The 25,010-nt window shown below is 35.9% G+C and overlaps 5 protein-coding genes across 5 annotated transcripts; 4 read left to right on the forward strand and 1 right to left on the reverse strand.

The window, feature by feature from the left end:
* Positions 1–342: 342 nt before the first annotated feature.
* LOC133700600 (subtilisin-like protease) lies at positions 343–2,741 on the forward strand. The gene has a single exon (XM_062124175.1). The coding sequence runs from the start codon at positions 343–345 to the stop codon at positions 2,623–2,625; it is 2,283 nt and encodes a 760-aa protein (XP_061980159.1). The 3' UTR covers positions 2,626–2,741.
* Positions 2,742–4,378: 1,637 nt separating this feature from the next.
* LOC133700637 (trihelix transcription factor ENAP1-like) lies at positions 4,379–6,210 on the forward strand. Its single transcript, XM_062124222.1, has one exon. It carries the CDS (start codon positions 4,752–4,754, stop codon positions 5,616–5,618), a length of 867 nt encoding a protein of 288 aa, XP_061980206.1. The 5' UTR covers positions 4,379–4,751; the 3' UTR covers positions 5,619–6,210.
* Positions 6,211–6,339: 129 nt separating this feature from the next.
* LOC133701956 (subtilisin-like protease) lies at positions 6,340–9,214 on the forward strand. The gene has a single exon (XM_062126152.1). It carries the CDS (start codon positions 7,280–7,282, stop codon positions 9,212–9,214), a length of 1,935 nt encoding a protein of 644 aa, XP_061982136.1. The 5' UTR covers positions 6,340–7,279.
* A 4,291-nt stretch (positions 9,215–13,505) lies between these two features.
* LOC133700717 (subtilisin-like protease 4) lies at positions 13,506–15,888 on the forward strand. The gene has a single exon (XM_062124355.1). The coding sequence runs from the start codon at positions 13,549–13,551 to the stop codon at positions 15,847–15,849; it is 2,301 nt and encodes a 766-aa protein (XP_061980339.1). The 5' UTR covers positions 13,506–13,548; the 3' UTR covers positions 15,850–15,888.
* Positions 15,889–16,237: 349 nt separating this feature from the next.
* On the reverse strand, positions 16,238–19,010 carry LOC133700718 (uncharacterized). Its single transcript, XM_062124356.1, has 3 exons — positions 18,782–19,010; positions 17,882–17,997; positions 16,238–17,587 (listed from the first exon to the last, which is right to left on the reverse strand). The coding sequence occupies exons 1-3, from the start codon at positions 18,977–18,979 to the stop codon at positions 17,095–17,097; spliced, it is 807 nt and encodes a 268-aa protein (XP_061980340.1). The 5' UTR covers positions 18,980–19,010; the 3' UTR covers positions 16,238–17,094.
* Between the last annotated feature and the right edge of the window lie 6,000 nt (positions 19,011–25,010).

Raw genomic sequence — 25,010 nt, forward strand, 5'->3', positions numbered from 1 at the left:
GGGAAAAACAATAAACCAGTTGGCAATGGAGCAGAATCCAAGGTTCTGCAAAATCTATTGCAACTTCGTTCTGGCAAAGACTAGCGGCTTTACCAAGAACTAAAGCAGAACCTTTTGGACATACTCTTGTGGCTCTTTAGCAAGTCCAACAAGAATTGCGGTAATGATCCAATCGCAAGATTGCCAATCAAAGAGAATTTCCAACCGCTTACTGTATGCCGGATACCGTTGATACCAACAGATTACAGACATTCTCTTCCTTCCTCTCTGTATATATAAGATGTTAAATTTGACTTTAGAGTCACTCAAAATATCCAGCGCTTTCCTGATTCTTTTGCTATTATGGAGAACAGGAGGTGCGAAATATTTCCAACCATGTTGGTTACAATACTCCTTAGTCTGAGTATCTTGTTTAGCTCCACTCAAGCTATTACTGATCAAGTAGTCAGTTCATCAACTAGTAACTCCATTGTGAACCAGGAAAGCAAACTAGAAACTTACATTGTGTTCTTAAAAAAATCGGAAGGCATGGTGTCTGCGAAACCTGAAGATCTAGATAACTGGTATCAATCATTTTTACCAGCAGTTACTACCTCAAGCTCAAACCAACAGCGTTTGATACATTCCTACCACCATGTGGTCACAGGGTTTGCGGCAAAACTTACGAAGCAGGAAGCAAAGGCTATGGAAACGAAGGAAGGGTTCGTGTCAGCCTGGCCCCAGAAAGTTTTGAACGTGAAGACAACTCATACTCCTAACTTCTTGGGTTTAGAACAGAATTTAGGATTTTGGAATCATTCAAATTATGGCAAAGGAGTGATAGTTGGAGTCTTGGACACCGGAGTAACACCAAATCATCCTTCATTCAGCGACGAAGGAATGCCTCCCCCGCCTCCAAAATGGAAAGGGAAGTGTGAATTTAACGGGACCTTGTGTAACAACAAGCTCATTGGTGCAAGAAATTTCTATTCTGCTGGTACACCGCCAATTGATGGCCATGGGCACGGGACACACACAGCAAGCACAGCTGCAGGAAATCCCGTCCCAGGTGCAAGCTTTTTTGAACAGTACAACGGCACTGCAGTTGGCATAGCATCATCAGCTCACTTGGCAATATATCAAGTTTGTAGCGAGTTTGGTTCTTGTTCAGAAAGTGACATATTAGCTGGAATGGATACCGCAGTGGAGGACGGAGTCGATGTGCTTTCACTATCACTTGGTGGTCCATCAGTTCCTTTCTACGAGGATTCAATTGCAATTGGCGCATTTGGAGCAATTCAAAAGGGCATTTTCGTGAGTTGTGCTGCGGGGAATTCAGGTCCTTCTAATGAATCATTATCAAACGAGGCCCCATGGATCCTAACCGTAGGGGCGAGTACTGTTGACAGAAGCATAAGAGCAACTGTAATGCTTGGAAATAACGCTCAATATGACGGGGAATCCTTTTACCAGCCTACGAATTTCTCTTCATCTTTGTTGCCACTTTTTTATGCAGGTTCCAATGGTAATGAATCAGCTGCATTCTGCGATCCAGGGTCTTTGAAAGATGTTGATGTTAGGGGAAAGGTTGTGCTGTGTGAAAGAGGTGGATATTCAGGATTGGTTTATAAAGGTCAAGAAGTGAAGGACGCTGGTGGTGCTGCAATGATTGTCATGAATGATGAGTTTTATGGCAATGTTACCACAGCCAGTCTCCATGTACTACCGGCATCACATGTTACCTATGCAGATGGATTGAGTATCAAGGCCTATATAAACTCAACATCATCACCAATGGCCACGATCCTTTTTAAAGGAACTGTTTTTGGTGTCCCGTATGCCCCCCAGGTTGCAATGTTTTCCTCGAGAGGCCCTAGTTTGGCGAGTCCTGGGATCTTGAAACCGGACATCTTGGGTCCTGGTGTTCGCATTCTAGCTGCTTGGCTTCATCCAGTGGATAACAGATTGAATACCACACCCGGCTTTAATGTGATTTCAGGCACCTCAATGGCTACTCCTCATCTTAGTGGGATTGCAGCATTGCTCAAAAGCTCGCACCCTGACTGGTCACCTGCTGCCATAAAATCTGCAATCATGACAACCGCTAATTTAACAAATCTTGGAGGCATGCCCATTACTGATCAATTTTTTGTTCCAGTTGATGTCTTTGGCATCGGCTCTGGCCATGTGAACCCAACGAAAGCAGATGATCCGGGGCTTGTTTATGATATTCAACCTGACGACTACATTCCTTACTTATGTGGTCTTGGTTACAATGAGACGGTTATAGGAATCATCGTACAGCGCCCTGTGACCTGCTCAAATAGTTCAAGCATACCTGAAGCACAGCTAAACTATCCTTCTTTTTCCATAAAATTGGGGTCTGGTCCTCAGGCATACACAAGGACAGTAACAAATGTCGGTCCTCTTAAATCATCTTACATTGCTGAAATCATTTCGCCACAAGGTGTTGATGTTAAGGTAATACCTAGCGCGATTGAATTCGGCGGGGGCAGTTCGAAAGCAACATATTCAGTGACATTTACTCGAACCGCCAATGTGAAGGTGCCATTTGCTCAGGGATATCTGAATTGGGTTTCTGCGGATCATGTTGTTAGGAGCCCTATTGCTGTTATCTTTGAATAAGAAACAGATTCATTAGGGTCCTCACCGTGACATCTTATCTTTCTGAGCCCTGGTAGGAGCTACCACTGAGCTAGCTTGTCTTTGTTTATGACTTTACGTGAGCCATCTTATGGGAACATCACCTTCGAATAAGTTGAAAAAGAATAAACTACCAAGTTGTTTGAATTTATCAATTTTGTTCATTTTTTCAGTGTTTTTTTTTTTTTTTATGAATTTACGGATTAACAGTTTTTTTCAAAGCCACCATAACAGGAAGACTAATTAACCTTTCTATATATCCAGAATTGTTATTTAAACAGGAGATGATTACAATTTTGATGGTTATAATTTATCTAAATTTCTATTTGAGTTCCTATATATTTTAAAGTTTTCTATTTAAGTTCCTGATATCATAATATTATAGAGAATAATATAAATCATATCTTGGGATCTTATCTAACAGTTTAAGCTATTGGATTAAGATGATTTTTTAACATGGTATCAAAACCTTGATGATCAAGAGGTTACGAGTTCGAATCTCATCATCCCTATTTATTTGATAAAAATTAAGCACAAGGTAAAATGAATTTGTACAAGTTTCAAGCCCAAAGGGCTTTCACTTGAGAGGGTATGTTAGAGAATAATATAAATCATATCCTGAGATCTCACCTAATAATTTTTGATAAGAAAAAAAAGAATGGGGATTACCTGATCTTTTATAATATTTTGCCTTTAATAATACTTTACATTTAACTCTTTGTATAATTAATAATATTTTTTTTATTAATATGGATGTGATCCAGCTTATATGTATCTCGATTAATTTTATAGTTTTAAATATAATTAATAATACTTGATATAATGCTTGGAGATGCTATGTTATAAGTTGGGTTTAATTTCCCTATTTATAAAGAAATCTAAACTTAAGGATCAACTTAAATAAAGTCATAATAATTCTAGGAAATTAAAGAAAATAATATTAATAGTCTTCGTTACCTAGAAGGAATAAGAGATAATCATAGCTTGTAAATCCGAGACTCGTAGCTTTCTATATCCTCCTGTCTCCAATACCAGTATGTCTGCAATATGTTTTTGGCATATGCTTCTAAGAATTTGTTACTTTCTTTCCTTGAAGCCAACAACTTGATTCTTATCTGTTTTATTTTTGACTAAATATTATATTTAGATGGATTATTTTTTAAGTTTTCAAAAAGGAATAAATATATATACTTCATTTTTTTATTATTATCTACATTAATGTATATTGTTTTAAAATTTTTCTTAATAATTTTTAATAAAATCTTTAAGGGTGGGTTTATCTGTTAACCAAATCAACCCAAGCAAGCGTTAGTAACAATGGATTCGAGATGTTCTCGACCTGCCCCTGTTATGGTGTCAGGCTCCATTAGAGCATCCACATTGTTGCTCTCTAATTAAGCTCTCTAGCTAAAATAGCTAGAAAATACATGTCTTACCCGCACCATTGATGTTCTCCAAAGGGCTCTCTACTGTGGCTTTGTCTACAGTACTACTCCCTATAGTTATGGAGCTGCAGAGAGGGAAGGAAGAATGATTATTTCAGATATCTTTTCGTTTTCTTCATCCTTTGAATAAATTATTTCAGATTCTACTTTGCCAATCATTCCTAACCATTTTTTTAGTTCTAAAACATTGAAAAAAAGACCGTGATTTAACATCAAAACGTGCAAGATTTTCTTGGTATAAAGAGGAGGAATTTATTATTATTTTATAAACCCTTCTTCTTCTTCTTCTTCTGTTTTTTTTTTCCTTGGTATAAATATTGCAAGTTATTAATGTACAAGGGATCCGAGTGAGAATAACGAGGAGGGCTAACGTTATGCAAAATCTGAACACAAAACAATCCTATTATTGGTCGGACCGACTCGGCACGATATGTCCCAGCCCGACACGTCGTCCCGAAGACTATTGTTGTTCGCGTTGTCCAAAACCAAAACTAGTACTGTCCGGCGCGTCACCTTCGCCGCACCGAAGTCATCCCACCCTTCCCCTTTTATCTCCCTCGCCTCTCTCTCCCACAAATTAATATTCCTCAACCCAAAACACACCAAAACCTAATTACCAAACCAAACAGCCACCAACCACAACCTTCTCAATCAACGACTATCATGGGAGATCTGATCGAGTCTGTTACTCCGTCAACGACACCACACTCTCGTCCATTACCAATCCGTGAAGATTGTTGGAGTGAAGAAGCTACCTCTACTCTTGTTGATGCTTGGGGACGCCGTTATCTCGAGCTTAACAGAGGCAATCTCCGTCAAAAAGACTGGCAAGATGTTGCTGATGCCGTCAACGCGCTTCACGGCCACACCAAGAAAACGTACCGTACTGACGTCCAGTGCAAGAACCGGATCGACACCATTAAGAAGAAATACAAGATCGAGAAATCTCATGTCGTTTCCTCCAACGGAACCCTGACGTCGTCTTGGCCCTTTTTTGAACGGCTTGACGCTTTGATTGGATCCAATTTTAATTCATCCGGGAAGAAACATCTCTCTCCGTCTCCTCCGGTGGCTCTTCCGCTGCCTCCGTCTTACCGGAGGACTCCTCAGGTTAGTTCTACTCCACCGCCGCAGCCGCCAGCTCTGGCGGTGGCTTTGCCGCAGAAGAGGCCTTTACCGGTGGACGATGATTATTTTAGGAGGAATTATTCGGCAATGGCAGCAGCGGCGGCGGCGGTGGAATCTGATAGTGAGGAGGATGAAGATGAGGAGTTTGAGGGAGGGGAGAGGGAGAGAGCGGAGGAGGACGTGGAAGGAGAGGGGATTAAGAGATTGGCACTTGCAATAGAGAGGTTTGGGGAGGTTTATGAGAGGGTAGAGAGCGAGAAGTTGAAGCAAATGGTGGATTTGGAGAAGCAAAGGATGAAATTTGCTAAGGATTTGGAGATGGAAAGGATGAGGATCTTCACCGAGACGCAGGTTCAGCTTGAGAAGATTAAGAAGGGTAAGCGTGCACCGGAGGATTATTGATGATTAATAAATTGATAAATCAACAATGAAATTGATCCCTTTTTTTTTTTGGTTAACTTACTGTATGTAAAAAAGCTTTGTTGTAAGATTAGGGTTTTATTTTGAAGAACAATTTTCAATGTTATAATTGTGGATTTTGTGCCCAATTTGATGATGTTAGAAGAACTTTAGTTACAGCTGATAATAATTTTGTTAGATTAGTTTAGTTTAGTGACTTTGTTGCCTGTCACCTATTTTAATTGACTTGAGTAAAAGAGTTTTATTGTAAAATTGGAGTTTCATGAACAAGGCAGCATGAGAGTGGACGTGTTTGCAATGTAACTCATACTGGGTATGGCGACTTATAATGTGAAGCGGATAGCAATATTACTTCCAGTTTACTAGAGATGGGTTCCTGTTCGGCATTGGTTAGAAGGGCCTGGTTTTGTTTCCAGCCTCGATTGAGGATAAGGTGTCAGTACAAGATTAGGTAACGTTTGCTGTTAGAGATGGCAATCTGAATAAAGAAAAAAATGTATTTTGTTCCGCCGAAGGCTGTTGTTCTTGTGCCTAGTTTCAAAGTATTTTCAATGATAAACAACAAATTTCCTTACTTCCTGGTGCAAATGCTGTTCAAATTACATCATCTTGTGTCTTCTTTTTTTTTTCTTCCCGTTTTTGTTCACACTTGATGCATCCTATGATGCTGCGATTTTGTTCTGATCTCCCAGTCCTGGATGCACCTTTTGTGGAAGTTTATTCTGCTTGTCCTTGTTTTATGTGCAAATTTGCAGCAGGTTCTGTTTCTGACAAGTACTATTGAGCTCTCAACATGGTGCCTTTGAAATACAATTTCTTGTAGTTGCTGCCTTGGCTTATTGCTGTATTGCTTGTGCTCTTCGTTGGTGAATTATATTTCTTGCGTTTTCTGGTGGTCTATTTTGATGGTTCTCTCAGATCAAGTGTTCACAGCCTTCTCCCCAGATGCTTTCTTTCCCCCTCCTTTTTGCCTGCTGAACAGGATTAAGTGCTAATATGAGGTAGCTGCCTTTTTTGGTGCTTGAAGGTTTCTTCCCGAATATGTTTTACCGGTACTTCTACTGCGTGCAACAATTATCTGGTTTCAAAATAAGGATGCTTTATATTGCTGTGCAGCCGCAGCTGCTGCTATAAATGTTAATATTTGTGGCTATGTGCACCTCTTGCTCCAGATAATGTAACTCCTCCTGCTTCTGTTTTTGTTGCTGCAGTCCTTCAGCTAATCCTTTATTGTTATTAGTTTTATGTTATGCCGATATTTGGATTGGCCCTCTATCAAGAATCGACCGTTTGTCTCCCACAGCTTATTTATTCCTTCGGCTCGTCTTTGGTTGCCGTATTGTTCTCTTAGTTGTATTCAAAAAGGGAAAAAAAAAGAAAAAAAAAAGAGATGCAATGACCTGGAATAGTGAAAAACAAGATTAAGACCAACATCCTAAGGTCAATCAAGCATATCGCATAAGATCAATCGCAATAACACCTCGTTAACTGCATAGACAAGCATGATGGTGTTACCAAGATCATACACCTCTGGCTGCATATAGCAAATATGTAAAATAGAAACAAAGTGACACGTCCATCAACCTAAATGCCGGCCATCGTTCATTTCCATATGCAAACTCTCTCCCCTACGCTACATAAATATGTGTTTAGGTTTGTGCATTGATTTACAATTTCAATCATTTTCTAGCTCTTTCACTAGAATGGAAAACAATAGGTCTGAACTGTTGCCAACTATGGTGGTTGTCTTTCTTGTTGGCTTCATCTCCATGTTTAGCTTCTCTCAAGCATTCACTGATGAAGGGAAACCACTAAGAACTTCGGAGACTAGTCAAAAAGGCAAATTTGAAACTTACATTGTCTTTGTACAGAAGCCAGAGGGGGTGGTTTCTGCTGATGACCTGGACAGCTGGTACAAGTCATTTTTACCAGTTACAATTCCAAGTTCAAACCACCAGGAACGCATGGTGTATTCTTACAGACATGTCGCCACTGGGTTTGCTGCAAAACTAACAGCAGAAGAAGCAAAAGCTATGGAAGATAAGGATGGGTTTTTGTCTGCAAAGCCCCAAAAGGTATTATCTCTACATACAACTCACAGTCCAAACTTCTTGGGGTTGCAAAAAAATTTAGGATTTTGGAGAAACTCAACTTATGGAAAGGGAGTGATTATTGGGGTTTTGGACACTGGAATATCTCCGGATCACCCTTCATTCAGTGATGAAGGAGTGCCTCCTCCACCAACCAAATGGAAAGGGAAATGTAACTTCAACGGAACTGTGTGTAACAACAAACTCATTGGTGCAAGAGATTTTACTTCATCGAAAGCTGCACCACCATTCGATGAAGAAGGCCATGGGACTCACACGGCCAGCACAGCAGCTGGAAATTTTGTAAATGATGCCAGTGTGTTTGGCAATGCTAATGGCACAGCAGTTGGTATGGCGCCTCTGGCTCACCTGGCCATTTACAAAGTCTGCTCTGATTTTGGTTGTGCAGAAAGTGATATATTGGCTGCAATGGATGCTGCTGTTGAGGATGGTGTGGATGTGCTTTCGCTTTCCCTTGGTGGTGGCTCAGCGCCTTTTTTTGAAGATTCAATTGCAGTGGGAGCTTTTGGAGCAACTCAGAAGGGAATTTTCGTTAGTTGTTCAGCAGGGAATGAAGGTCCATATAGTGGTTCTTTATCAAATGAGGCCCCGTGGATTCTCACTGTTGGAGCAAGCACCATTGATAGAAGCATAAGAGCAGATGTGTTGCTTGGGAATTCCAATCATTTTTTTGGCGAATCCCTCTTCCAGTCAAATTCACCTCCATATATGAGTCTTGTTTATGCAGGTGCTCATGGTTCTCAATCAGCAGCATTTTGTGCACCAGAATCATTGACAGATATAGATGTCAAAGGCAAGATAGTTCTTTGTGAGAGAGGTGGTGGGATAGCAAGAATAGACAAAGGACAAGCTGTGAAGGATGCCGGTGGTGCTGCTATGATTCTTATGAATGACAAGGATAGTGGCTATAGCACCTTAGCAGATGCTCATGTACTTCCTGCATCACATGTGAGTTACTCAGCTGGGTTGAGCATCAAAGCCTACATAAACTTAACACAAGTTCCAACAGCTACAATCATGTTTCTTGGAACTAAAATTGGTGATAAAACTGCTCCGACGGTTGCTTCATTTTCCTCTAGAGGGCCAAGCTTGGCAAGCCCAGGCATATTGAAACCCGATATTATTGGCCCTGGCGTGAGCATTCTAGCAGCATGGCCAGTTTCTGTGGAGAACAAGGCAGATACGAAGTCCACATTTAACATTATCTCAGGCACCTCAATGTCTTGCCCACATCTGAGTGGCATTGCTGCTCTGCTGAAAAGTGCCCACCCTGACTGGTCTCCTGCTGCCATCAAATCTGCTATCATGACTACTGCTGATTTAGTTAACCTTGGCAACCAGCCAATTCTGGACGAGAGGCTTTTACCTGCTGATATATTGGCCACTGGAGCTGGCCATGTTAACCCATCAAAAGCAAGTGATCCGGATGAAAATAACGATCTGTTCTTTTGCATTTTCATCTCCTGAGTTCGGATTCGATTTTTCTAATGATTGTTTGCAGGCATTTAACCTTTTGAAAGAAAAATTCATTTCAGCCCCCATAATTTGTGCACTAGATTGGGAACTCCCATTCGAATTGGTGTTTGATGCAAGTGACTGTGCCATAGAAGTCGTTCTCTGGCAACAAAAAGACATTGTATTACCTTTCATGAGTCTATTCTTAGGTATAAATAAAAAAAATATATGTACTTTTACAATTAATATTTTTTATAAATAGAAAACTAAAAAAAACTCAGGAACCGAGTCAATTCCTTGATAAAAATGACTATTGAGATACATGAAAATAATTGTAAAAAGAAACCATTGAGAATCATTGTTCTGCGTAAGTTTTACGACGAGCATATATAAGTTCGAAATAGAAAAAAAATATAATTATTAAGTATAATATATAATTTTCTAAACTAAATAGAAAAAAATAAAAATAACTAAGATTTTTATTGCTAAAACCTCTTACATCAATTTTTATAGATTAAAAAAACTCCTACTCGAGCTTAAATTACTTTTACCTTGATCTACATAAGAGCCCTCTTTTTTTTTTTTTCTTTACTTATGGAAAATATTCAGAAAAAAAGTTAGTATAAATAAATTTAAAAAAAAATCAGTGTTTTACTTGTGAAAACGGTTAGTATACTTGTTATCTGAATTTTACAATCAGTCCCCAAGTAGATTAATAACTTAAAATGATAGCTGAGAACTCGATGTCTCGATCAATGGCTAGGTTCTGCTTGTCACCTCCAACGCATGCGAGTTGCTTGCCGTGGCATTTTGTGTTGGAACTGGAATCCATTCCTTCATATTGATTTGACTTTGTAAATTAATGCCGGGCTGCCAGAACCTAGATAATACTGAGTATCAGAATCTCTCCGCTGTTAGGGTTTTTTGCTGCTGTCAGTTGGGTCCCTGACAGTTGATTGATGATGTCTTAGCGTTAAAGAGACACCATGATAAGTTTTCCTTATGGTTAACCTTGGCAAACATTTATGCAGCTTTTGTTAGCCTAGTACAGATCTTTCTCTGATTCTGATTTTGTAAAAACATATTATAATCTTCTTTGTTTGAGATGAGTTCATATTCTAACGAGACACTTTTCAAAGCTCCCCAGTAGTATTTGAAGATCTAGAGATACATCCGGAAGGCCTTATTGAGAAAGCAGCAATGGTGGCCTGTTAAAATTGCTGAGGGCAAGGAGGTCGCGGATCCATTATCATACTTGCTGTCATATTTGTTAGAAAATCACAGGCTGAAGTTCCAAAGAAATTTATCTTCCTTCGTCTTCCTCCTCCTTTCTCTATCCTTCACTTTAATTCACAAATTTAGTGCTCCAGGAATAATATGGCCTTATTTGAGCATCCTATGTAACATATCTCTCAGTTCCATTTACATGTTGAGGTTTAACGGTGTAAACATAACCAATCTCTGGGTTGAGTGCCGAAAGGAGTGCACAGCATAAGAACTTGAGGGAATACTGAGAGAGAATAAGCATTACAGCATATTTCACGAGATTCTTTACATTAACTGTAAACTAAAAGAGAGAGAGGACAGGGGCTATATATATATATATATATATAATATTTGTTTTGAGTTCTCACACTTTTATGATAGAGATTGTATGCTTGTTGAGTAAACACAATTGAATTAATTTTTTTTATTAATTTTATTATTTAATATTGGATTGATTGAGGTATTAATGAATCTTTCCTTATATAACATTATTCAATGAATAATGCTTTGTTTGTTTTTCTTCTATGATTTTTTTTCAATCAATATTTTTTTCTCCTTTTAATTTCATTTATTAATATTAAATTTATTTTTTATTGACTTATCACACTCTCATTATATGGATCGTGAGTTTGACAAGTTAATCTAATTGACTCAATTTTTTTTCTTTTTTTTAATTGATTTTTTTTTAATTTCATCCTTTAATATTTAGTTGATTGGAAATTAAACTTCATAATTTATTTTGTTTACTTTTTATTATGTTATTCCGGTCTCATAACCCATAAATGATGCTTAACGAATTAACCCGAGTTAGCCCAGCTTGTTTTTTGTGTCCTTTTTTTAATCGATTTTTTTTTAATTTTATCATTCAATACCGGGCTAGTTGAGTTACATAATCTGTTTTGATGTGTTTTTTTATTGTGATATCTTGGTCTCATGATCAAGATCATGAATTTTGACATTTTAACCCCAATTAAATCGGTTTGTTTTTTTTCTTTTTAAGAGGTTATCTCAGCCTAATAACCTGGGACATGGTTCTTTCAACATTAAAATTGTTTTTTATTGGTTTGTCCTCATATTATGATGACCTGGGCTATGAGTTTGGTAAGTTAACTCAATTGACTAAGTATTTTATTGACTCTTTCTTTTTTCAATTTCATAATTTAATGTTATGTTTGATTGTGAATTAAGTTTCATAATTTGTTTTTATTTGCTTTTTATTAGGTAATTATACTCTCATGACTCGAAAATAATGTTTAATTGGTTAATGTAGGTTGACTTGACTAATTTATTGTGTTATTTTTTTAATTAAAACTTTTACAAATTTCATCGTTTAACATTGAATCCAACATGTGCAATTGAGAATTGAGTTTTATAATTTATTTTGAATTGTTTTTTATGGAGTTATCCAAATCTCATAATCAAGTTACGGATTTAGCAGGTCAATCTAAGTTAAATCAAGTTATTTTTTTCTATGAGATTATTTTATTCTAATGACTTATGTCATAAGTTTGGCAGATTGACTCAGTTATTTTTATGTTATTTTTTAATTGATTTTTTTAAATCTCATCCTTTAATATTGAGCTGATTGGGGATTGAAGTTCGTAATTTGTTTTGATTTGATTTCCATGATGTTAACTTGGTTTTATGACCTGGATTGCGGGTTTGACAAATTAATTCAGTTCGCTTTTTTAGGTATTTTTTTTTTAATTTCATCCTTCAACATTGGGTTGATTGGAAATTATGATTTATAATTTGTTTTAATTTGTTTTCTATTGGGTTATCATGATCTCGTAATCCAGATTACATATTTGACATGTTAACTAGGGTTGATCTAAGTAAATCTAGTATGTTGTTATCTTAATATTAAAAAAAGATGTTATCTCTTGGAATTATTTTTAGTCAAATTATGTTTTTACGGGTCGTATGAGTTATTTTTCGATCCATAAAATTAACCAGGTTATATCGAATCAAACCTCACAGTTTTTTTTTTCACTAAAAACAAATATTAGTAATATCCGAATATACTTTTTTATATTTAAAGAAAAATTTAACCCGACACACCACACCACATAACTTGCACGGTAAATATTCTATGGCCTGCCTTCTCTACCCGAGAAAAATTTGTCATATACATCTAGAGGATGTGAAAAGCTCCCTGTTTCGGCATGAAGGCATATACTGATTGATGACGGACTGGGCTTCGGTCTGCTTTCAAATTTCAGATTCGGCTAAACACATCTTGCCTCGGAAAGAGTTAAAAACTAGAAGGTTACAAATACAATAGCTAGAGGGAAAAGAAAGCAAAATCAAGACTTAGTCGATATTTAAGGGTGGTAAAGACTGATGCCGCAGAAATATTCCATCTCCAGATTTTTGCATGAAGTCTTATTCTGGAAACATATATCCTAAATATGCACACGGAGACAAACGCAATGAGAAGGAAGTCATCAGAATGAGGCATGGAAAGCAATAGATTCGGGAACTTGAAGACCAGGTCAGAGTATCATGTTTTGCATGGTGATGAAGGTCCATTTCTTTTAAGCGGCAAGTATGGTAGAATAATATTTATCCATGACCAAACGACGATTCATAAATTTTATCCATGCATGTGAATTGATTTATATTCTTACAATTTAGATAAAGTATTTGTAAATATATTTTATGAAAAGCGGATCACTCCTTTATGTAAAAGAATTTATAAATACTTATAATACTAATAGGAGAACACTTTGCAATTTTTTTAAAATGTTAAAATATGAATGTTAGTGGAATTATCAAGTTTTATTTTCACTCAATTTAAATATCTTTTTTATAAAATAAAATAAAAAAGTATTTCAGACCAAAAGACGTTTCATGTTGCCGTCTTAACTAAGAAGGCAACAATAAAAACAAAAGCAGCAGGACATTCCATAATCCATGATACTGCAGTAGCAAAACTTGATTCACACTGACAAACTCTACTGAATATGCCGGCCATGGATCTCTCTCTTTTTTCCCTACTACTATATATGTTGGTCTTGAACCGATTATAGGAACACAACCCAGTTGTCATAAATATATGTATCTTTTCCTTCTGTTTCATGAAGAAAATTAACTTGTTTACAGCTATGGCTATCATTCCTTTACTCCTACTAATTTTCATGCTTAACTTCTGTCCTGAGATTGCTCAAGCTACTCAGCGCACAACTAAAATAACCGAAAAGACCACCTTATTAAACTACATTGTCCATGTCGCAAAACCAGAAGGCAGAACTTTGGCAGAGATTGAAGATCTCGAGAGTTGGTACCAATCGTTCTTACCAGTTAGCACAGCAAGCTCGCAGAAGCAACAACGCATGCTTTACGCATACCAAAATGTAATGAGTGGTTTTGCAGCAAGATTGACTCAGGAGGAAGTGAAAAGCATGGAAGAGAAGGATGGCTTTCTTTCAGCACGGCCTGAAAAGATATTACATCTACAAACAACACATACCCCCCGCTTCTTGGGTTTGCATCAGGAACTGGGATTCTGGAAAGAATCGAATTTTGGAAAGGGAGTGATCATTGGAGTGCTAGATGGTGGAATCTTCCCCAGGCACCCGTCATTCAGTGATGAAGGAATGCCACCACCTCCTGCCACATGGAAAGGGAGGTGCGATTTTAACGCTTCAGACTGTAACAACAAACTCATTGGTGCAAGGTCATTCAATATTGCAGCCAAAGCCAAGAAGGGATCAGCAGCAACTGAACCACCAATTGATGTAGATGGACATGGCACCCACACAGCAAGCACAGCTGCTGGTGCCTTTGTAAAAGATGCTGAAGTGCTAGGAAATGCCAGAGGCACAGCAGTTGGAATCGCGCCTCACGCTCATTTAGCAATTTACAAAGTGTGCTTTGGTGACCCTGGGGACGATTGTCCTGAAAGTGATATATTAGCTGGGCTTGATGCAGCTGTCCAGGATGGTGTTGATGTGCTCTCACTTTCTCTTGGTGGAGATTCAGTTCCTTTCTTTAATGATACCATTGCCATAGGATCATTTGCAGCAATTCAAAAGGGAATATTTGTAAGCTGTTCAGCTGGAAATTCTGGCCCTTTCAACGGCACATTATCTAATGAAGCCCCGTGGATACTAACAGTTGGAGCAAGCACTGTAGATAGAAGATTTGCTGCTATTGCAAGGCTTGGAAATGGTGAACAAATTGATGGTGAATCCCTCTCCCAACATAGTAACTTCCCTTCAACACTATTACCTCTAGTTTATGCTGGCATGAGCGGTAAACCAAATTCCTCTTTATGTGGTGAGGGAGCATTAGAAGGTATGGATGTGAAAGGAAAAATAGTCTTGTGCGAGAGAGGAGGGGGAATAGGCAGAATTGCTAAAGGGGGAGAAGTGAAAAACGCCGGCGGTGCTGCCATGATACTCATGAATGAAGAAGCCGATGGCTTCAGCACCAACGCTGATGTTCATGTTCTTCCTGCAACACATGTCAGCTTTGCTGCAGGGCTGAAGATCAAAGCGTATATAAATTCAACACAAGCACCGATGGCAACGATCCTATTTAAAGGAACTGTCATTGGAGACCCATCATCTCCTTTTGTTGCTTCCTTCTCATCACGAGGCCCCAACCTGGCAAGCCCGGGAATTCTGAAACCTGACATCATTGGGCCTGGAGTGAGCATTTTAGCTGCATGGCCATTCCCTCTTGACAACAATACGAACTCAAAATCAACCTTCAACATAATTTCTGGCACGTCAATGTCATGCCCACATCTTAGTGGCATCGCCGCCTTGCTCAAGAGCTCTCATCCTTACTGGTCACCTGCTGCTATCAAATCGGCCATCATGACTACTGCTGATACCCTAAACATGGAAGGCAAACTCATTGTCGACCAAACACTTCAACCTGCTGACGTCTTTGCCACTGGGGCAGGCCACGTTAATCCATCAAGAGCAAACAACCCAGGATTAGTTTACGACATCCAACCTGATGATTACATTCCTTACCTATGCGGTCTGGGCTACGCAGATAACGAAGTTAGCATAATTGTGCATGAGCAAGTTAAATGCTCAGAAAATCCAAGCATTCCTGAAGGTGAGCTGAACTACCCTTCATTTGCTGTCACTTTGGGACCTTCGCAGACATTCACAAGGACCGTGACAAACGTTGGCGATGTAAATTCAGCTTATGAAGTGGGCATCGTTTCCCCACCAGGAGTTGATGTGACTGTCAAGCCTTCCAAACTCTACTTTTCAAAGGTGAATCAGAAGGCAACATACTCCGTAGCGTTCTCTCGCACTGAATATGGTGGCAAAACCAGTGAAACTGCTCAAGGATACATAGTATGGGCGTCTGCTAAATACACTGTTAGGAGTCCAATTGCTGTAAGTTTCAAGTAGGAAAAGATGCATCTATGGATTCTTATCGGTGGTATAAATTTGGACTCTGAAACTAAAACTTAATTCACACCAGATGTCCTGTATCCAGTTTCTTTTTTTCTTTGGATTTAAGATGAAAAGAGAGAATAAGAAAAGTTTTCATTTTTCTTGCAGCAGTAAACTCTTGCTTCTTTCCTTTTATTTCGAACATTAGTTATTCCCACAGCCAAACCCCACCAGCATAATGTGGGGAACTCACTGATTGCCATACCAGCATAATGTGGGAACCTAGACATTCATAGGGAAATGTCAAGGGAATCGGTCATTGCCATATTCTGACAACTGGAAGCACTCTCTTTCAAATGTTATCTTTCTCACATGAACAAAAACAAAAGGAGAAACAAAAGGAGAAACAAAAGGAAATTACCTTCCAATCGGAAAGAATGTTGGATAAAGCACGTACAGATTACAACAATAGTTAAAGCAACCACCAAAAACACTTTTTCTCACAGGAAATTGCAAAAGATATTTCATCCAACAAAACTACAGAGTAGTGGCACTACAGCCTTCCGTGGCCAAATGTTACATGAAGACATACCATATTACGGAACTAGAGCACAGGGAGCATGAAACTTGCCGTAAACAGGGAATAGCACAGGACATATCTCTGACTTCTTTGCACCCAGTTGCTGGACCACTGTACAATATGTTTGTACACCCTCATGCCATCAGATACAAAGAAGCTGAATCTAAAGGTCTTTGAATAATGCTCCACAATAAATAGAAAGTTTCAGAAGCATAGGCAAAAAGAAAGCAATAGGGCATGACCAGAAGTTGTCTGTAATTGACAATTTTGTTGATTGAATAATAGCACTTATCATAGGCAAAAACAGTAACAAAGAAAACACCATGATGAAACCCTCAAAGTTCAGGAGACAAGTGTTTCCATGCTTCATCAATAATCTCCATGGAGTTTGCTCAACCAGATCCAAGAAACAAATGAGAAAATACCAAGTTGTACCAAGCTTCAAACAACTTACTAGTCCACAAAAGCTTCAAGTATCTGTTCCAAATTGGAGATTAGATGCCAGAAAACCAGGAGAAACATCCGAACTTTCTGGACTGCATAACCTCAAACTGTGTTCAGTTTAGGTACAAGGGAAAATGAATGCTCTGGAAACCCCCACCCCTAAATCATCCATCATATGGTCTCCATCAAACATTCTGATCCAAGAAAAGCCGCGACAAACTTAATCATGTGATATGTCAACCAAATCCAGGAGGCACATCAGGGTCTTCATCACTGCTGTCACAGGGCTCCTTTGGCTCAACGTCTGCAGAAAAGCCTGGTGGGGGAAGATCAACATCATTCACCTTCAGCATGTCCTCTGAATGGTTGGGCCTTTTCTTCTTTGCTTCTGGAGGACCTTCACATGGCATAGGCAGCTGCAACTGTTCTCTCTTTTCATGGTTACTGTTCTGATGATTGTTTGATAGAGAGAAGCCTGGTGGTTCTTTTGGGTCACTAGACAAGTTATCATCCATTGATACAGCTGATGCCTTTACCAGACCTTTATAGTTAGTTCCATTCTCAACTACCATTGCACCATGAGTAGATGATTCACCGTCACCCTTCCTTTCAGGGTTGACCAATTTATTATAGACAGATTGCACTGTCTCTGTGATTTCATTTTTCATTCCATCAGCTGATCTAATGACTTCCCATACACCATCAGAAATTTGGCTCGTCAGTTTGTTCCTAGTGATTACAAACAAAACACAGGAACCATCATCAAATACAAAGCATTTTCAAGACTCAAATCAATTCAATAGTTGAATAGCTTCCAATTTCTTTGCCAAAGAATTGAACTTGAATTCTGAAATTTCTCCAAAATAAAAAATAAAGTTCACAGAACCAAATCTCTGAAACCATAGAAAACAATCAAACATTTTGTGCAGATATGCTAGGACCCCACTTTGCATAGAAGATTGGTAGCCCCTCCAAGTACTCTATTCAAAATCATCAAGCAGCATAGAAAAATGAGAAACTTACCCAACCTCATCGTATAAGGCATCAAAAAGCTGTCGGGGTTTCATACTTTCAGCACCAGCACGATTAAGTGTTGCTGAATGTCTCACAATGGAAATAATGTTGTTGCGCAACTCTTCCTGCCAGTCAAAACTTTTGTTTAGATATACTGATGAAGTAACAAGAAAGCACAAGACCACACCAAATGCTTCAAACAGAACTTTCTTAATCAAATTCCAAGTCAGTTGTCACATGCTTCAGAGCAGTTAGTGGCAACGAGGATAAAAGACTATCCAGCTTTTCACCTTATACAAAAGTTCAGTTTGGCGGGGATACCGATAGAGGTCTTATACGTTAATGATGAGAATCTATGCAAATCCAAATAAAAACACTCCCCATGCCAAAGCGCTACAGATCAAGCAAAATGCATAATGTCAAGATTCAAACCAAAAAATCCCCTGCAATCCCACTCTCCAATGTTTTGCCGGAGCCAGTGTCCCTAAAGTTAAACAAAGTTCAGTGTTTTCATATTGTAAAGGAGTATAATTACACAAACCAACTACTAAATATTTACCCTCGCTTTGTAGGAAGGGAAGTGGGGAGGATAGGTTTCCTTCTCTTCCCTTCCCTTCTAATCAAAAAACTAATTGGATGAGTGGGTGGGTGGGTTAGTATCTATCCTTTCTCCCTTCCAATCCTCCATCCTTTCCCAAATTACTAAACAATTACACTGCTTTTGCATTAAAATTTATTAATGAAATAAGAAAACTCCCTTTAAAAAATTTAATCAACAAATTCCTTAATCACTACTGCTTTATGATAAATCATTCTTTCATTGGGTTGGCATATCAATTCTAACGTCAGTGATTAAATTAAAAGCAACGAAGAAAAACCTAGGGGGGAGAGAGAGAGATTCGATCGTACATTGTCTTTGAGCTTGCGGATGATGTTGAGACGGAGATTGTCGAAGTCACCATCGTCTTTCAGTTTAGCTATTACCTCCTCTTTGCTTACTGTTGTTGTTGTTGATGATGATGATGATATTCTCTTCTTTTTGTTGCTCTCCATGACCCGCTCTCCTCTTATTTCCTTCCTCTCTTCTCTGCTTTTCTGACTCCACATTTTTTTTTTGTTTGAACGTTTGGGTGTTTTCTTTCAGGGATGTTACAAATATTGAGGTCATGTGTAATATTTATATATTTAACCTTAACTTTAAAAATTTTAAAAATAAATATTATGGATTTAGCTGCGGGTCAGAATTTTTAAAATACAGTCAATTTTTACATGTTTTATTTTTATATTTAATAATTTATGGATTAAGTATTTATGCAATTTTAGGGACTCTTTACAGAGTCAGGAAACATATATTTATTAAATTTAAAATACAAGGACAAAGTTAGACAAAATCATAAAATACAACCTCTAATTTGTCAAATCTAAAATACAAGGATAAAATATTAACCTTGTATTTGATCATAAACATAAAGTAAATTTTTCTATATTAGTATTATACAGTGAAATATTAGAATTAAATAATTTTTTTCAAACTTGTAATTGAATCAAGAATAGAGAAACTAGCTCTCAACTCTAAAAAGACTTAATCAAATATCTATGACAACAACATGGTAACGAGTAGAATTATTAAATTTGAGTTTATTATATTATTATGATTTTATAGTATTTTTATGTTGTTTTATTTCTCATTATGGTTGTATTTTTTTAAGTTAATTAATCCCATTTGTTGTTGTGGGTTAGAAGAACTTGAAAAAAGTCTTATAAATTGATATCAAGGTAAAATTAAATATTAATCAACAAGTTTAAAATAATCAAGAAATTTCAACATTGTTAATTAAAAATACATTAACCTAAAAATACATCTATCTAGTTGATTAAAAATTAAAACATCTCTTTTGTATAATTTCTAACTTTCTATTTGCAAAATAGGTTGCAGAAATCATATCCAACTTAGAAATATCCATTTTAATAATTTTATCTTTTATCTTTATCCTTTCTAATTTTTGTTTCTCCTAACTTTGTTGTATCATTGTAACTTATTGCTCTAACATAAATTTCCTTATTTATTTATTTTTTTGTTCCTTAATTTCAACTAAAGTATCTTTAAATTGTTGTAAGAAATTTGTTACAGTTTTCTCTCCAACTTTCTCCTTACCTTGTATATGTTTAGGTTGTTCATTTGTAGTCTTTTGACTAATTGGCCTGTCTTGATAAATCAATAGTTCATTATCTTGTTCTAAACTAACAGAATTGAGAGTAAATGGAGTTGATGAAACGGAACTTGCACTGGTATGACCTTTTTATTTTTTTATTTGACTTTTGTTGTTGACTTACACATTTCTATTGTCATTTGGGTTTTTTTATAAGATAACTCAACAATGTTCAAATTGAAATCATTTGCTAATATAAGAAGCGTACATTTACCAAGCATCATTAATCTGATAAAAAATAAGATAAATTTAATATGATAAAAAAATATTTAACAATTTAACATAAAAATGAATATTAAAATTACCCTTAATTCTTTAGTCATTCCACTTTGATAGCAATTTTCAATTTGGGTAACAACAGCAAATTTATCAATTTCTTTATTTATTTTTTACCATCAACTTAAGATGTTTAATTACTTGTAAATGATTGTTTAAATTTCCTCCATTCTTTATAAAATAAGCATATACTCAAATCCAAAAATGTTTTGTTTGTTGATCAACTTCTGTGATTGAATCTCTTCTTGCATTTAATCATACAAATATAAGTAAATAATCTTCACCGGACAATAACTTCTTACTTTTTTGTTGGTTTTTCACTAGTTGGACAATTTAATTAGAGTATGTAGAATATTAATTATTTGATTAAAATCACTTAGTTGAGAGGGAATATATCATAACTCGCTTATAAGAAAATTGGTGAATGAGTTTGGCAAATTTGAATCTATTTACATAAAAAAAATTAAATTAGAAATTTTTGATATAACATATATTCAAATTATACTTTAAAACACCATTAATTGATGTCATAACTTGATTTTAACCCTCATTTTTCTACATATTTCTAAAAAGATGAAAAATCATAAATAAATAAAAGAATAAAAGGGAAGGGGATTAAAATGGAGTGACAAAAGAAAATGAAGAAATAAAAAATAATAAGAGACAATCGGGAGACAGTGCCCAAAACATGAAAAAGAAAAATAGGAGGGGACATTTTGGGAGACAGTGCCCAAAACATGAAAAAGAAAAATAGGAGGGGACATTTTGCACAAAGTAAGGTTAAAAAGAGGGAATGAAAAGGAGGCTATAGGTTTTATCATGCATGGACCGTAAAACTTCACCTGAATGGAGAAGCTAGGTCAAGGTGCTTTGAGATTTGAAGTAGCATCAGTTTTTGAAGAGGAAGAAGGGGAAAATACAGACGGAATATAGTCGTTGCTCAATTTTTATTTGTACCTTCTCCATGTTTCAGCTTTCTTGATAGAATGTGCAGAAATTTTACATGTTGACTTAACAATCCTGTTGAAGTTGCTAAAAAGAGAGAAAAACAAAGCTAACATGATCATTATTCCCTTCCTTTTACATGCTGCGTTGTAGACGTTACTGAAGAGATAAATTGGTATTTTTTTTCTTCTATAAATATACCTTTTTATTTCACTATAAATTGTTCTTTAATATATTTTAATGAATTGATATAATTTGGTGGACTTGATAAATCTAAAAATAACTCGGATTATTCTTGATCAATTTAATATTAAAAAATAAAATAAAAAATAATAATAAAAAATTAACCCGAGTAAATTCATTAAATCACGTAATACAGATTATGAGACCAAAATAATCTCATAAAAAATATAAAATTTAAACAGAAAAATAGTAAAAATTTATTATAATAAATAATATTTTGATATATATATATATATATATAAAACATTTTCCTAAGATAAATGATAAAATAACATTCTACTTGGCATAGAACATACAAGGGAACTAAGAAAAAGCCAAGAACCCTTTTCCGTAGGATAAGAATGCATCCCGGTAGGGTGCTCCTCTTAAAGAAGCTTCAAAATGGCCATTGCAATTTGGAGAAGGTGAAAAGAATTGGGCTGGGAGGAATAGTGGATGCTAAATACCACATAAAATCCTACACCTAGTAAAGAGTAAAGACTGAAAAGTAGCCAATATCTTTTTAGCAGGCCTTGATTAGACGAGGACCATTCTAACTTTAGTTTTTTGCTCCTCCAAGGAATTCCAGAGTTGAATTCACAGCAAATATGAGCTTTTTCTAGTCAAAACATGAAAGAAATGGGCCAAAATTATTAAACGCCCTACTCCTTTTAGGCCAGGCAAACGTCTCCGATGGGAGAATATGAGCTCAAAAATTCTATTTTAATTGTATAAGTTTTTAAAAATATTTTTTATTTAAAAATATATTAAAATAATATTTTTTTAATTTTTTTTAAATCAACGCATTAAAATAATCTAAAATATAAAAAAATATTAATTTGAAGTAAAAAAATAAAAAAATTATTATAATAGAAACAAATGATCAATCCTTGTCTGCATTATATATGGAAAATGCCAATACCGCTAGCATGACCTGCATCCAAATTGCAGTCAAGGGACATGATTGCTGATACAGTCTTGCAAATCCTGACTTTTTTAAAACTTGTGGTGCAAATTTCATCTTCTCGTGTACAGTTGCTCGTCATGTGAATGTTAGTGCTAGACTACTTAGCTTTGGAAGCAACTTCAAGGCTCTGGGCTTAAAAATAATTGAATTTTCTGACCCCAAAGTTGGTTGATGCTTCTTGATGATGTTGAATTGTCCTAGCATTGGGCCATGAAACATTGAAAAGAGAAGCTAGCTACCCTAACACTCAGAAAGGACTTGCAGCATGATATTCGTGAATCTTCGTGTTCACGAATGCATTGGGCCGTATAAAGTGAATCTTCGTGTTCATCGTTTACATCTGCAAGAGGAAAAGTAAAAGGGCAGTGGGGTTGGTGTGAAATAGTTTACAGCATGATATTCAAATAGTTTCGAACCCATTTCCTTCAGCATTCCCAACTACCTCCTCCTAGTGTAGGTCCATGACCAGCCAATAACTTAGAAACCAACCTACCACCCATTCTATAAAACGTATTGAATGAAATTATATATATGTTTCTTTGTAGATTCATTGTTGTAATTGGTTTTTATAGCACAAAATATATGGTATGTTATTATTTTTTAATTAATTGGATATAATGTGTTTCTTTTTTGGGTTATAATGAGAATAATCATTCTTAATCTCTAATTAAATATCCCCTGGCCACTCCTTTCATGAATTGAACTTGGAGAGCTTATAAAAAAATAAAATTAAAAATCTAATTTTAACTATTGATGCGTTCATTTAAACACAATAAATTGTTGGTGGAACCTTAACTTCTTGTGACAGAGAAATGTTACACACTTGGCTCATACCAAAATATACAAACACATGCAGTCAAAGGGCAAAGTATCTCTGTCAAGAAAATTATCATAGCTATTGGCTTTAAAAAACAACTGCTGCCTGCTAATTGCTATGCCCCACTGACGGATCCATGGCCTACACAAGACCCCAACATGTGCAATGCAATCCAACAGCACACCAAGCAGCAAATACAATATGCGTCATGGCTTGGCTCCTTTGCCTGTGCTCTGACCCCTGGAATCTGTGAAGGAGTACAAAACTGAGGACTCCTCACCTAATGAAACGGCCGGTCAATATGATTTTCTTTAAGATGAACTTCATCAATGGCCTCCATGGGACCATTTTCTTTTGCAATCCAAGGAATTTATATAACAAGATCAAGCCAAAAGGGTTTATTAACAAGATCTGAGCTTTCAATCTTGCTGACCTAGCTAATAGTTACAGGATCATGACCTCTTCCTTGCATGGATCTCCTTCTCTCTGTAAAACTAGATGTCATGCTCGCGCAGGCTTGTAGCATGCCTGTGTGTTATCGTAAAACAAATATAAATTAAAAAGTATACAGAAAAAACTATTGCAATCAACAATGTTTTAAAAAAAAATTACAAAATTTTTTTTGAAAAAAAATAAAAGAAAAAAACCGTGCATGGAAACACTGTAGCAATCTATAGTGTTTCATAAAGAAATATACAGTTATAATTCTCAACCATCTCAATATTAAAAAAATAAAATTGACTGTAGCAATCCATAGTATTTTAAAGAAAAAAAATACAAAGCAAAATTCTCAATCAGCTTAATATTAAAAAAATAGAAGCAACAAAGACAATTTAAAAAAAATCATATGAAAAAACAAAAATCATAAAAAAAAAGAAAAAAAAAAAGATCAATCTTCAATGTTTTGTGAGGAAAACTACAGTTGTAATTCTCAACCAACTCAATATTAAAAAAATAAAATCGACAAAAATAATTTTGAAGAAAATTATAAAAAAAACATAAAAACCATGTGAAGAAACACTATAGCAATCCAAAATGTTATAAAGAAAAAAATTAAAAAGCTAAATTCTTAACTGTCTCAATATTAAAAAAATAAAATCGACAAAAATAATTTTGAAAAAAATCATTAAAAAACATAAAAATTATGTGGGGAAACACTGTAGAAATAAAAAATGTTTTAAAGAAAAAAAACTACAAAACTAAATTCTTAACCATCTCAATATTAAAAAAATAAATTCAATAAAGATAATTTTTGAAAAAAAACATGTGGAAAAACACTGTAGCGAAGCAAAAACTATGTGGAAACACTGTAGCAATCGACAATGTTTCAAAGAAAAAAACTATAAAGCTAAATTCTCAAGCAGTTTAATAGTAAAAAAAATAAAAGTGACAAAGATAATTTTGAAATATATATATATATATATATATATATATATATATATAAAGATAATTTTGGGGGGGGGGATAAAAAAATGAAAAAAAAAGGCATGTGAAGAATGGAAAAAAAATACAATAAAAAAACATATAAAAAAAACTACAGTAATTTCCATCCAAAGTTGGTCAACGAAAAACACTTTCCAGTTAAAGAAAAATTTGGCTTGGTTTCCAGAAAAATGTTTTCCTAGAAAATTTAGGCGGAAAACATTTTCTGGAAGTTGTGAAAAATTTAGAAATGTCATATTATTTGCTGATTATATCAAA

The sequence above is a fragment of the Populus nigra genome, chromosome 8 (genome assembly GCF_951802175.1).
Source record: "Populus nigra chromosome 8, ddPopNigr1.1, whole genome shotgun sequence".
Taxonomy (NCBI): Eukaryota; Viridiplantae; Streptophyta; class Magnoliopsida; order Malpighiales; family Salicaceae; genus Populus; species Populus nigra.